A 13,920-nucleotide genomic window follows, 5' to 3' on the forward strand; every position below is an offset into this window, starting at 1 on the left:
GCCTCCTGATCAAACAACCAGTCACACAGCTCAAGGCATAATGCTTTTAGGCAAAGGAACAAATAAAACCCTGAAAGAGATACCACCATGAACACTTGCACACGAGTCCACACGTATACGACTCATAGTGAAATGAAGAGGTGGCTGTCCATTCTTCAGTGAACAGAACATGAAATGCATCCTACTGTGAGCATGCTGTGGCACCCCACAGTCTCACTGGCGCAAGAGAACAGACCTGCGTGGGACCATGGCTAGAATGGACTCGGTGTTCCTTTCATTGTTTTAGCACTCACAGTTCTGCTTCGTATGCTGTCAAGTGCTATTGCCAATTACTTTACAAAGAGCCTATTATGTGCAGTATGTGTGGCCACACAGCTATAGGTAACCAAACCAAGGATTTCACCACATAAAATGTTACTGGTAATTTGGGTTTCATGCCATTGTAGAGCTGCTTAAAGTGTTCAAAGAAGATTGAAAAGATAACACTTTTTGGAATGTTAGTAGACCTTACTACTAAGGCTGCATATGTTGGGGAAAATATCTAATTGCAATTTTTCTGACTGGATATATTTCAATTTGATTTGCAATATAATTTTTGAAAGTCAGAATTCACAGAATTTAAGTTGGACCACTTCTGATTGGTGAGCTTGCCTAGTGCGTGACAAGCTCAGCATTCCTGTTAGGTGAGCTTCACTGTCTGTCACTCAAAGAGGATGACATGAATATAGAAAATCATACCTGTTACATTAACCATTAGCTAATTGCATTAGTCCAAATTGTGATTTCAATTAAGAATTGTAACTTTTAACTAAAAGTAGCACCTTGTAAACTCACCAAGAGAAATATGAGAAATATTTGCAATCTGGGAAAGACACACTCAGAAACATATTTATGTTTGTTTTTATTAAATCAGTTTTGATAAAAACAGTTCAGCATTTTCTTTGGTCCAGACACGTCAGTGTAGAATATGTGTAAACTTGCCATGCATTACCAATTCATTGAAAAATAGCTTTGGTTTAAAATAGTTTTAGTTTCTTGATTTTTAATAACATTTAAAACTTCAACTAAAAATAATTTCATTCCATGTGTGTTTCTTTATAAAGTGACTGATTTGCTCCCTGAGCTATCACAATGTGTTTCCTTTGCTGGCTGGCAACCCAGCAGACAAGGACAGACAGTCTAACAGCCCATAACCTTCAGCTAAACCCTCCAAGTCGTATGTGCTTCAGTACAACCTCGTTACCTCATCTACCAAAGCCAAAAAAACCACTTCACAAACACTGTGGTTATGACCTATTTGAGGATTTCAAGAGAATCCACTGATGAAAAATGACACGAGTAATTAATTAAAAGACTGCAAGGTTGTAGTTCCATGAAACACTGTGCTTTCCCCCAGTTGTGGGGCTGTGTTTGTAAACACCTGATGTCTCTTCTCTGTTAAGCTATTGTGAGGTGTCAGTAAGGCACTAAATTGCATTGGCTCTGTTGGATGATATCCTCTTTGAAGGAACAACGACCCTTCAGCTCTCAGAACAAAGGGGTGGCTTAGCTTCTTTGGTCAGGATCACAGGACGTTACATTATTTTTTTTCTGCCACTCCATGACACCGTTACTCACACGCACAATTTACATTTTTCGCCTTGGTCATGGAATGTCAAATTCACAGCCTCACATGTTGCTTACATTAATGCTCTAAACAGGCCCCGCCCCACCCACCCACCCACCCTTCATCAACTTTATTATCCATTGTCTTCCCGTTAACTCCTCCCCCCGACCCCAAAAAATGATCATGCAGTAGCTTTTTCATTAACTTTAGTGTCCATTGTGTTGGCATTAGCCCACCCCCCACCCAGTTAAACCATCTCATCCCTCCTTCTCCTCCTCCTGTCCATGTCTATCTATCTATCTACTTTATCTATCCCTCTCTCCTCTGCTCAATCCCTCACCCTCTCCTCCAGTGCGTTGAGCTCCTCGCCCACCTGTGCGGGCAGGTCGGCGCCGACCTGCTGGGTGAAGTACGCCCGCAGCTCATGCACCTCTCGTTGCCAGAAGGGCTTAGGCAGGTCGAACAGTGCGCCCATGTCCACCTTCTCGCCGAGCCCCTCCATGCTAATGGCACCGTCTTGGGGCACCCAGCCCACCATGCTCTGCTTGGCCGCCTCGTCGTCGCTCTGGCGGCCGCAGCGGCGGAAGATCCACTCCAGCACGCGGGCGTTCTCGCCGAATCCGGGCCACAGGAAGGCTCCGCTGGCTGGGTCCTTGCGGAACCAGTTGACGTGGAAGATCTTGGGCAGCTGCGTGGGGGCCTTGCGTGACTCCATGCTCAGCCAGTGGGCCAGGTAGTCGCCGAAGTTGTAGCCGAAGAAGGGGCGCATGGCGAAGGGGTCGTGCATGATGACCTTTCCTACAGGACAAGTAAGAAATGACATTGCAATTAATTTCAGTTTAATTATGTTTGTATATAGGACCGTTAACCAAGCATACTGGCATGGTGAATATATAGAATTATTTCATAGGAAACACCTACACTAGCATTTCTATCTCTTACTGTGCTATCTGTACAGTATATATGGTAAAAGACTGTAAACAGCAACAGTTCTAGCACATTCTACCACCCTCACAAAGCTACCATGACAACAAAAAGTACACAAACCTTTATGCTCTGCTGCAGCTGTTGCCTCTGACCTCATAGCTGCTCCTACGAACACGCCATGACGCCAGTTGAAGGACTCATAGACCAGGGGCACACCTACGGAGAGGGAGAGGTGGCAGCAACAATTAATAAATAAATAAAACATAAGGAGCATGTGTGTGTGTGTGTCTGTGTGTGTGTTGAAAGGGATACGATAGAAGAGAGTCAAACATTCATTCACAAGAGGAAGTTCAGGACGATGACGGGAAAATTTCTCATCTCATGTCTCTCATGTCTGTTTCCCCATTCTATCTAATGCCATCAGAGGTCACATAACATTTGTGGTACTGCTTTATCATTAAAAAAAAACACTTTCAAGTTATATTTTGGGTGTCTCTGTTGAGTCCATGGTTAAACCTTGGACCATGGTTAAACAATAGATATATTTATATACCTTCCCATGACATTTTCTTTCTATTTAACACCAAACACCTCCATATTAAGTGTTAGGGTTTTCCCATCCCTGCTTGGTGCTTCCTGTCTTCATATACAGTATGTGACGCCTGTCATTCCCCTACATTTGGTAGGTACGATGGATAACAGGTTTTCTACTCTGTAGCAAGTTTGCTTACTGACTACCACTAATTATGTATACTTGCTCTAAATAAAATGATTTCCATCAGCATAATTACTATGCTTTTGGCAGTATAAAACAGGTGTGTTTAGCTACAACATGGTACTAGTAAGGTGCACAAAATGAAAGGAACAATATTGGCACCTGGAGAAAGTGAGTGAATACAGCAGAGAACAGAAAACACCAAGACTGTCCACTATGCGGGATAAAGTCTAGTCATATGACACCAGCCACCCCCCAGTCAATCCACTTTTTCATCCTCTGACCCAAACAGTGAATGCAAAAGAAATGCAATTATATGTTTTTTTACTGTCTATTAAAGGGAAAGGATTTTGACACGAATTTCCAACCTGCCATCCCTTTTCACATTTATTTTATTCAGCGCTTCCATGGTCCCTAATGCTCACCTTCTGGTCTGCGGCCTCCAAAGATGATGGCATCGATGGGCACACCCTCGGCGCTCTCCCACAGGGGGTCGATGATGGGGCACTGGCCAGCGGGGGCACAGAACCGTGAGTTGGGGTGAGCGCAGGGAGTGCCATCTCCTGTGGACGCGTGAGAGATGGTAGGGTGATCAGAGGAAAGGAGAACTACACAGAGAGTAACGAGTACTACAGGGCTGGGACACATAGATGTGTAGAATCAAACATGGCTGACACGTTTTAAATAAACTGAATGAAAAATAACTAAATGTTCTACAATTTAAAATACTGAAGTTACAGTTCTGATCACAGCAAGCGTTCTGTGGTGCAATGATTTCATAACATAACAGTCCATTGTCTCACTTCTGCAAAAGCTATATATTCTTTTCTTTGGAGACATGAACAAACAGATTAATGTTATGACATCACACTGGATTTTTTGGAGAGTTTCAATACCCGGTTTATGTATGCATTTACTGTATGTGATGTGACTATATGTGAATTAAGACACATATTGATGATTACCACTATGGATAGCCCACATATTGAAGTTTAAAGCCAATCTGTGTAACTCATGTAAATGTAATCTATGTAAAAAAAAGGTCAAATCTAGCACTCAAATTCAATGTAGATTCTTTTAGAATAGATTCTTTAGAAGGCTAAAGGCTAATAAGAAGCCACAGAACCCAAGCAAAGGAAGGAAGAAGCCATAGAAAGCTTTAGAGGCAGAGAAGGGTGACAGACAGGGAAGTTTTTTGGTATGCAAACTTCACCAAACAAAAGTATAAATGCAAAATGTTGGTCCCCTATCTCTTGGGCACTGATTGCTGGTTAATGGTGGCGATGTCTTACCGATCTTCCACGACTTCCTGTGCCAGTCAGTAAGGCCGACACCAGGGGCAGGGGCTTCCAGGCCTTCCCACCAGACCCCTCCGTCACTGGTCTCACCCACGTTGGTGAAGACCGTGTTTTTGGCAATGGTTGCCATGGCGTGGGGGTTAGTCTTCATGGAGGTGCCTGGAGCTACTCCAAAGAAACCGTTCTCTGGGTTAATGGCTCTGAGTTTTCCTGCGTGAGATAGAGGGAAAAATAAAAGTGCATGGGGGAGAGAGAGAAATGTAAATAGAAATTATAAACGGAAATATAAAAGTAAATCAATATGTCTGATAACCCCAATGTCCTGTCTTTTTTAGCCTATTGTAACCCCCCCACCCCCACCCCCAAAAAAAATACTAAATAGAAAAACTGAAAATGATTATTTACTGGATAGTCAGTATATTTAATTGTTTGCATTAACTAAAAAGTAAAGAAAGCAGGCTGGCAGTGCTTCTATTTCTGACATTGGGCTGGCTAGAGCAGTTCATAGTTCAAAGGTCAAATATCAAGATCTATAGGTTTCTCGTTCTTCTGCTCACCTTGGCTGTCGAACTTCATCCAGGCGATGTCGTCCCCAACACATTCCACGGTCCAACCTGGCAGCGCCGGCTTCATCATGGCCAGATTGGTCTTCCCACAAGCGCTCGGGAATGCCGCCGCCACGTAGCGCTTCACTCCCTGAGGGCTGGTGATGCCCAGGATCTACAGGGACACACAGGGGAACACGCAGGGGAACAGCAGAGAGAAGACGGGGACATGAGCTCCCAATCACAAGGTCACAGTCAAAGTCCCAATGAGTCATGGGGCACTGGAAAGTTTTTCTAAGAGTAGGACAAGCAAACAGTTCAAAATGTCATGACCTAGACTCTGTCCTGTAATTTGTGTCAGAGGGGATGGCTAAATGAGACCTCATCAGCAGCACTTCAATGTAACATTTGGGCAACAAGGGCATTTTAACTGTCCTTAGCAAAGCTTTGTAAACAACAGTGAACGTATCTGATTAGATGTCATCAGGTTTATTAAATAAGGCCTTGACTAGTGAGCTAGTTTTTGGAGGAGAAAGTTGAAATCGGCTAAGCTATTTTTTTTGGGAAGCCATGATTGTTGACTAGCTGCACGGAGGCATTCATGTCTCTTGTTTTTGTTAGTCTCAATTGCTTGCACTAAAATCTCTGTAAATGTCTGGGAGGATGTGCTATTTTAGCTTGTGTTTTTGTCTGTGCTATTTAGCAAGCTCAGTATACTTGGCACAAAACAGATATGAACTGGATCCCTTTGGACAGCTGGTATATTTCCACGAAGTGAAATAGAAACAATAGTGTTTCATCTATTCTGTTTCCAAAGGCGTTTCTCAAGACAGAGTGCAAGGCATTTTCACTTCCACAGACAGAAACAAGTCTCCTGTGTTAACTGTCACTCTGTGCACAACATTCAAGTCTAATGTGCAAAGTCTATGTACACATTCTCTTAGAGATACCAAACTGCTGATCTAATCATCAGAACAAGTTTCTAACCAAATATAAGGACACAACATAAAACATCAAGAGCATAATACTGTAAGGTATGTAAGACATGGCAATTCTGGATACTGATGTAACAGGAATAGGCAACTTCACAATCTTGCATTTCCAGTAACCTTAATTGAATGTCCTCATTGATCTTGCCCAACATTCAACTGCAACGGCATTTTCCAAGCATGCTCTCCCTCTAGTGGTTTATTGACAGAACTGCAATTCAACCTTTGTTTTCAGCTTTCAAAAGGCAACATGAAGAGGGAGGTGTATGTATGACCAGCATATCTTCAGCAAGCAATCCCTTATCTTTGATGTCTTTCATGACGAGAGAGATGATGTAGAGAACAAAGTGTGTGTGTCTGTGTGAGTGCGTACGTGTTTAAGCGTGTGTTCTCACTGGCATGTGCTCAACTGCTCTTTGCTCTATGGCTGTGTATGAGTAAAATGCAAAATATGTGTTCTTTGAGCCAACGTTTTTTTTGCCATTTTTGTGTGTGTGTACGTGTACGTGTGTGTGTGTGTGTATTCACCAGCATGTGTTGTGTGCAAGCCAGCCCTGCGTGTCTTTGTGTGTGTGTGTGAGGCAATGTGTTCGGGCAAGCCAGCCCCTCGTCTTTGGCGGGCGCAATCGAAGCACTTCTTCCCCAGCAGTGAATTTCCTCCGTAGCCACTTCCAAAGGACAGGATCTGCCTGGTGTCTGGGAGGTGGGAGATCAGCACCTTCTCTGGGTTACAAGGCCACGAGTTCACCAACGGAGCTGAGACAGACAGAGAGAATAAGAGAGAGAGAGAGAGAGAGAGAGAGAGAGAGAGAGAGAGAGAGAGACAGAGATTGTTTATATATGCATATGAAATGAAAACACTCAATCACAGTCATTCACATCCCATACTCTTCTGCTTGCATATTATATGATTCTAGCACTGTAGCTAAAATTATAATAGTTATAAATTATAATTATATAATTATAATAGGTAGACCTAAAAATCATTGTGTAAATTATGGCCATTATAAAGTATTGGCTTTTTTTTCAGTGCAGAGCAAGAATGTTGTAACAGCATGTTGCAACCTACTGACTGGCATCTAATTCCCAGAAGACACAAAAACAAACCACACTGACTTCAGTACCTTTCAGAGGGAGGGGTCTGCCCAGCGAGTGTTGGCACCGCACAAACTCTGCCCCCTGTGCCAGCTTCTGCATGACAGGACTGCCCATGCGGGTCATGACACCCATGCTAGCTACCACATATGGGGAATCTGTGACCTGGACGCCAAACTTGGACAGCGAGGAGTTCACTGGACCCATGCTGAAGGGGATCACGTACATGGTCCTCCCTGCACACAGACAGACAAAAAACAAAGCAAGAAAGTAAAAAAGACAGGTTAGAACCACAGCAAGGCAGAGAAGTATCAGAGGAAGGTTAGGATCTGTGTATGTGTATTTAACTGTAGCATTGTGTGTTTGTGTGTGTGTGTGTGTGTGTGTGTGTGTGTGTGTGTGTGTGTGCGTGCACGCATGCAATGAGTCTGACTGTACTGTGTATGTGTGTATGCTTTTGTGTGCTTGTGTGAGAGAGTGTTACTTACACCTACCTGAATGAATGTGTGTGAGGCTGACTGTAGAGTGTATGTCTGTGTGTGTGTGTGTGTGTGTGCGCGTGTGAGCATCTCATTCGCACCCACCAGCCATGCAGCCAGGGAAGCGGTCCTTTCTGGCCTTCTGGAAGTCGCTCTCGCTCATCCAGCTGCCCAGCTGGCTCTTGGCCCCGCCACTGGGGATGGGGATGGTGTCGCGCTCCTGCTTTGTTACGATCACCGTCTTACTCTCCACACGAGCCACGTCGCGGGGGTCTGTGCGTGCCAGCCAGCTACACACAGACACACACACAGACACACACACACACACACACACACACAGTATTTACATGGATGACCATTATTTGATCAAAATGGAATGCCATATACAAAAGTGCAGCTGACATGGAGCACCCCCTTGTGTTGAAATACGGATCATGTCATTACTCACCAGTTCTCATACTTAGGCAGTTTCTTGACCATGCCCTCTTTTTGCATGTCTGCGTAAATGTCCTGAAGCTCCTCAGGCGACCCAGTCACCACATGGACCTTGGAGGGCTTGCACTCATCCACTGCCCCCTTCACAAACTCAGCCACCGCAGGTGGGAGGGAAGGGATAGAGGCCAGGGAACGCAGCCCCATGGCTGTCCCCGGTCTGACAAACAAACAAATGAATTAATGAGTGAGTGAATGAAGGAAGGAATGAATGAGTGAATAATATCATAACAATGCCATTGTTATTATTGAATGCATTGAATGATTACCCACTTTAACATAATGTCTTTTCTCAAGTAACAACAGTGTTACTAACCTTAAACTTAAGCCTATACCTACAGTAAATAACAAAGACAGTGTGTGTATCACTGCTGAAGAGGATATTAGAGAATATTTGAAATGTCGAGCAAATATAGTCAGTAATCAGTGAGAAAGGATGATTTAATAGGAGTGTAAAATACATCCTATGGGAAGGTTTGTGTGATACAGACCAGAAAAATGTATCCATATTTTTGAAAATCTCTTGAATGAAGACTCATAAGCAATGCTTTGAATTTATAATGTCCAGTCTCCAAAATGAGGCTTTTCAAAGGAAACATCATTTGAGGACAGGTGTTATTCAGACAATGACTTGAAGCTCTCACTGTGACAGAACAGGAGAGGTCTGGAGTCATAATATACCATTTTCCTGAGACCACTGTCCTAAATTGGCCCCTAAAAGGCCTAAAGCAAAGCTAGCCAAATAGGCTAAACTGGTTCCTGTTGAAATGTTGTATATGTATTATACTAATGGCACACCTGGGACTTTGAACTCGGTGAACTACATTCTACACTCTGGACCCTGAGCTATACTCTGGAGGGCTTAACCAGGCATTGAATCAACAAGTCATTCCAGGATTCGTTGCAATAGGATGCTGCCCCTTGAATTGACATGGTTTTCTTAAGGCTACAAAAGACTTAAGATGTTAAGAACTTTGGAAGAAGAAATCAGTTAAGCTCCACTTAAGATAATTGATTTTATGTTATTATGTTAAACATTAACAAGCAATCAGCCCAGAGTGCCAACACTAAAGCATGAGGGCCAAAAGGATCAGGGCAGTATTTGATCTTTTAAAAATTACATTGAAAGACACTCACATGTAAGTTGCCTCTATTGTCTATTGTCCAAAGTTGTCCAGTGTGGCCTGATATCCTATAGCAGCTATAAATTATATCCTGTTTGTTTTGTCCTGCAGCCAATACAAGCTACCAGGATTTGACTTGCCAACTATAACAAACATGTCCAACACAACCTAACACTAACACTATCAACGGCTGCATTTAGAAAACTGGTTTGATCGGTGTCAGTGTGATGGCTGCATTCTAAATCAAAGGGTTTATTCATATAAAAATTCCACAAAGAAAAATAAAGTAAAAAATTGAAATCACGTTTTCCTGCTTTCCTGTTCAGCTGGTAGTGTCAAATGTGTGACCACCAGTATGCCTACTCCAGTAATATAAGGCAGCAAGATGTTCATTAAATGGTTGGGAAAGAAAGGTTGGCTCTATACTGTGACCATAGGTTGGCTCTATACTGTGACCAACTTTCCTGAAAGTATCCTACAAAATAAAACAGGACAAAGTTCACACTAAAGAGTAGCTTGTCCTTTTTGTTTGGGTACTGAACAATCAGTCCAGAGCTCCAAAAGTGCAGACAGGGTCATAAATTGGTCTCTGAATCTCTGCTAAATAGCCCAGCACAGCACAGCATTATTGGTTAGGTGGTCAGTCATTTGACTTGACCAAGAATGTCTTCAATTGCACAAAATGTGACTCGTATCCACAGTGGCTTGTGAGTAAAATTACGTGGAGAGATGGTTTTTTTTTTAACTCTGCTATTGGTTATGGTGTCTCACTGCTTTAATCCCTGACCTTTGACCTGTTCTCTTTTACCATCCTTCTATCTCATCATTCTTGTCTCGTCCATCCCCTCCCCTAAGCATGGACTTGTATGCAATCTGTTGAACAACTCCATACCCTGAAGAATGTTTTTTCCCCTGCATATCACTAAAATACCCTCTGATCCAAGCACCTTGGCCAAAAAACTGATAGCACAAATCGGTATCTACTTGCACATGCATGCTCACATTTCAGGAGATCTGTGCCTATAGCCCTATATAGTTTGCAATCTTCTTGTGGCTACATGGGATTTTGGGAAACAGTATGGAGATGCAGTAACAGAATGTGGCAGACAGAAGCACAAAGTGTGAGAGCAGAGATAAGTCTGTAAATGTATCATTCTTTCTTTCTCTCTCTCTCTCATTTCTCTTCAGTGTCTAAACACACCTCCAGATAGGCTGACCAATCGCGAGGTACGAAGCACAAGCACACCCACTTTTTGTTGTTCCCAAAATTGCAAAAGTTCACAGTCTCTGTGGGCATATTGCACAGATGTGTGCAACACTTTAACGCACACAGGTCTTGACAAGGCCTTCACAAATTATGTGTGTACCGCAGTTTAACCAGTGTGTAATGAGAGCGGTTAGACAATCATTTCGCAAGAATGCACAAAAAAACAAATACAAACACAAAAACAAAAATGCACACACGTGGAGGTTGTGTGCAAAAGTCAAGTAAAAAGAGGAGGAATTTGAACTTGCTTTTCATTTCACATAATGTACATATCTTATGCTTTTGTACTTCAAATTTGATTTTGATTTCTTCTATGTTCTTCCCTATTATACGGGACATTACATCCACATTATAGAGTATAGAGTTTCTGTGCTCACCCCACAGACGTCACCCATATGCAAACAGACTCACTATCGCGCGCACACACACACAAATCATACAACAAAAATAATAGCAGAACGCAGTCAGAACATAGTCAGATTTACTTTACTTTACAGATAGACTTTGATAACATTAACCCATAGGTTGTTTTGCTACACAGCCTGACAAGGGAATGTAAGTGCATAGATTAAATTATTCAGACTTTATTCCGAGTCTTATGGATGCCTCAGTTAGATAGAGTGATACTAGATCTAGATCTACTGACAACTTGCTATATTTTCGCTATTGGATTACCACAAGGTATCAGGTTGCAAAATGATATGCTATACAACACAGTATTCATTTCATGGTTGTTTGTGCTGCATCTGTGTCTTACTGTCAGGAATTTATCACCCGTTATAGAGCCATCTTTAATACCAATGTCATACTAGAGTTTATGGTAAATACAGTATACAGTGTGTGGAAAACTAACTCAGATTCCACTATTGGTTTCCAGGCTTCTTCCCACCCTCTCCAATGCAAACATTCAAAGGAGCAATGTTCAACCCTGAGGTAGGTATTCAGTCAGTATAGCGACACACTGCTGTTAGCACCCAACACAATTGGATTGGTTACCAATAAGACCGGTTTTGAAGAAACACAATCAGATTCACATGGAATAATAACGTGATAAAAGCATATGACATGAACCCATAGCTGGTCAACCTGCGCAAAGTGTACAAAATAATGTTATAGCGCCAATGAACACATAGACCCACAATATGTCATTCAAAAAGTAAACAGGGAGAAGGATGTTTTACTAGGCCAGATGCCAAGTGCAATATCTGAAAGATAGTGTCTACACTGCAAACCTCTCATAAGAGTTATAAGTTTACATCCTTAACATTACTGAGGCACCTGGGTACGCCATGTGCATTAGGCGATGTACAATTTATTCCACGCTCTGCCTGTACATCTCGTTCCACAGCCTACAATCCGGAAAAGATCTGGGGGAAAAATTAAGTAGCACATTTTTATTTTAATACATACCTTCTCAGTACTCCAAACAGAAGGCACGACATCTTCGACGACGTGGTAGTAGATCCCAAAAAATCCAAAAGTATTCAGTGGTTATAAAAAACGGATGCTGCAATATATTATGGAGTGCGTCCAGAGCCAATCACTTCTCACATCTGATTGGTCTCGTGGACGGAGGCCTTAAGTTGAGGTAACTGATGTACGCGTAAAGAGAACCTTGCACTTTCGTAGCAGCAACACGTGTAACTTATCTAGTGTAGGACTACACACACCTCGTGTCTTAGCTTAATTTCTAGACAACAATAAGCGACCCTCTTCCCTCTTCCGTCAGCACAAATTAAGATTCCAAACCAACAGTGCCAGCTATATTGATATTTACGCAAAATAAATAATTCCACTATTTGTTAATTTTAACGAGATTTGCTCATTGATGGATTGCTGTCTATGGTTACATTCACACAGTCACAGTCGGAACATCCGTTTAGGCTCAACAGGTCTGCAGAAACCTATCCAAAAACAAAGCTAAGACAACCTCACGAATACATCCAAGTCGACGAATGAGAACAAACATTAACCTTATGCGGGCAACATTCTAAATTTCGATCAGTTCAACATCTTACACTTTCGCTCTCCTGCAACTAACAATATTGGCTTGCCACCGGCTGATGATGCAAGTCCTGTTCACGGTAGAATACTCTGTAACATTGTCGCTACATTGGTTGCAGTTGCAGCTGATGGTCCTGCTTCAGAAATAAATGAGGTCCTGATAAAGTCCAAGATAGGATGGTTTAAAGGTTAGGATGGCATCCCCTAAGTTGTATGGAGTATGACGACGACGCAGTGCCAAGTCAGCAGATGTTGTGGTGAAAAGCTAGAAGTTTTGCCAGGAAGTCAAGGAAGCTCCCAGTGACGTTATGACCATGGGGGCACTCCTCAATACCGCTGAGCCAAATTACATGTTGCTATGTACTTACGTAGGCTATAGCCTAAATTAAACGATGTAGCCTACGTCGTTACTTTTAACGAACGTAAAGCCTATCTAACATCTTATTTAATGTTTTTTTACGGTTAACATACATGTTTCATTGTCTTACACAACTAAATGCTTCACGTGTCATTTCAAGGCAGTGGTGGGTAATCCATACAATATTTACCAGCTAGTCATATTTATTTGGAGTTTGGAACAACTGTATTTTCAACAGTAAAACCAATAGGCCTATGCCTATTGGGACCATTCAATGGGACCTGCAAGGGTTTGGGACCATTCAATATTTTTATTGTAAACTTACTTCCATAACAAAGACTGTTTGTGTAGGAGGACCATGTATGCTCTCTGTGTGTGTGTGTGGGGGGGACACAAATAAACAAGGACATTGAAAGATAAGACTAAAGTACATCACACATGGTTAAACTTCAGCCTGTTGAAGATGATAAACCATGGCCTGAAAGCATGTAATCCAGCCACGTGTTGGCACAAACTTTTTCTAAAAACAAGCTGTATAGTTTACATAGTTACTTGATTCCAGATCTGAAAACATTTTAAATACTCCTTTATGTGTGTTATGCTGGCAAACATCTCTTTTCTGTATATAAAAAATACTGTATACATTTCTGTTTTTATGACGTTCTGCAGAAATGGCCATAATAGATCTACTGTAGGCCGTATAAAACAGCCCTTAATTGGGGCTGGCTGCATGAAGTATTCCAAGTAATACTTGGCTCTGATTATATTCTTCACTAGACATTGGTGCATTTAGGTTGAAATAAAATGTCCCATCACTTTGCCACTTCCTTGTTTGGCGACTTGTGTATATTGTTGAATATTTGCACAGTGTTCAGACCTATGGTTCAGTGTTCAGACCTATTGTTCAAAATTGCATGTTTAAAAAAAAACACATTCAATTACTTTTGCATGTGTAATTTTAAGGTTTTCTGTACAAAGAAATGTTTCATATTTTGATATTTGTTAGAACCCCCTTGCATCC

General features: G+C 42.0%; 1 protein-coding gene across 1 annotated transcript; it reads right to left on the reverse strand.

Annotated features, from left to right (window-relative positions):
- Positions 1 to 1,737: 1,737 nt before the first annotated feature.
- pck2 (phosphoenolpyruvate carboxykinase 2 (mitochondrial)) lies at positions 1,738 to 12,820 on the reverse strand. Its single transcript, XM_048266771.1, has 11 exons — positions 11,948 to 12,820; positions 8,103 to 8,306; positions 7,760 to 7,944; positions 7,205 to 7,411; positions 6,708 to 6,836; positions 6,356 to 6,414; positions 5,104 to 5,266; positions 4,541 to 4,756; positions 3,674 to 3,811; positions 2,654 to 2,749; positions 1,738 to 2,404 (listed from the first exon to the last, which is right to left on the reverse strand). Exons 1-11 carry the CDS (start codon positions 11,977 to 11,979, stop codon positions 1,935 to 1,937), a joined length of 1,899 nt encoding a protein of 632 aa, XP_048122728.1. The 5' UTR covers positions 11,980 to 12,820; the 3' UTR covers positions 1,738 to 1,934.
- Positions 12,821 to 13,920: the final 1,100 nt, after the last annotated feature.

The sequence above is a fragment of the Alosa alosa genome, chromosome 16 (genome assembly GCF_017589495.1).
Source record: "Alosa alosa isolate M-15738 ecotype Scorff River chromosome 16, AALO_Geno_1.1, whole genome shotgun sequence".
NCBI classification, from domain to species: domain Eukaryota; kingdom Metazoa; phylum Chordata; class Actinopteri; order Clupeiformes; family Clupeidae; genus Alosa; species Alosa alosa.

Coding starts and splice junctions, on each gene's coding strand:
- pck2 (XM_048266771.1), bottom strand. CDS start 11,979: ATGTCGTGCCTTCTGTTTGGAGTACTGAGAAG. Junction 7,945..8,102: donor CTGCCTAAGTATGAGAACTG/GTGAGTAATGAC, acceptor GTCTGTGTGTAG/CTGGCTGGCACGCACAGACC. Junction 2,405..2,653: donor AGCTGCAGCAGAGCATAAAG/GTTTGTGTACTT, acceptor CTTGTCCTGTAG/GAAAGGTCATCATGCACGAC.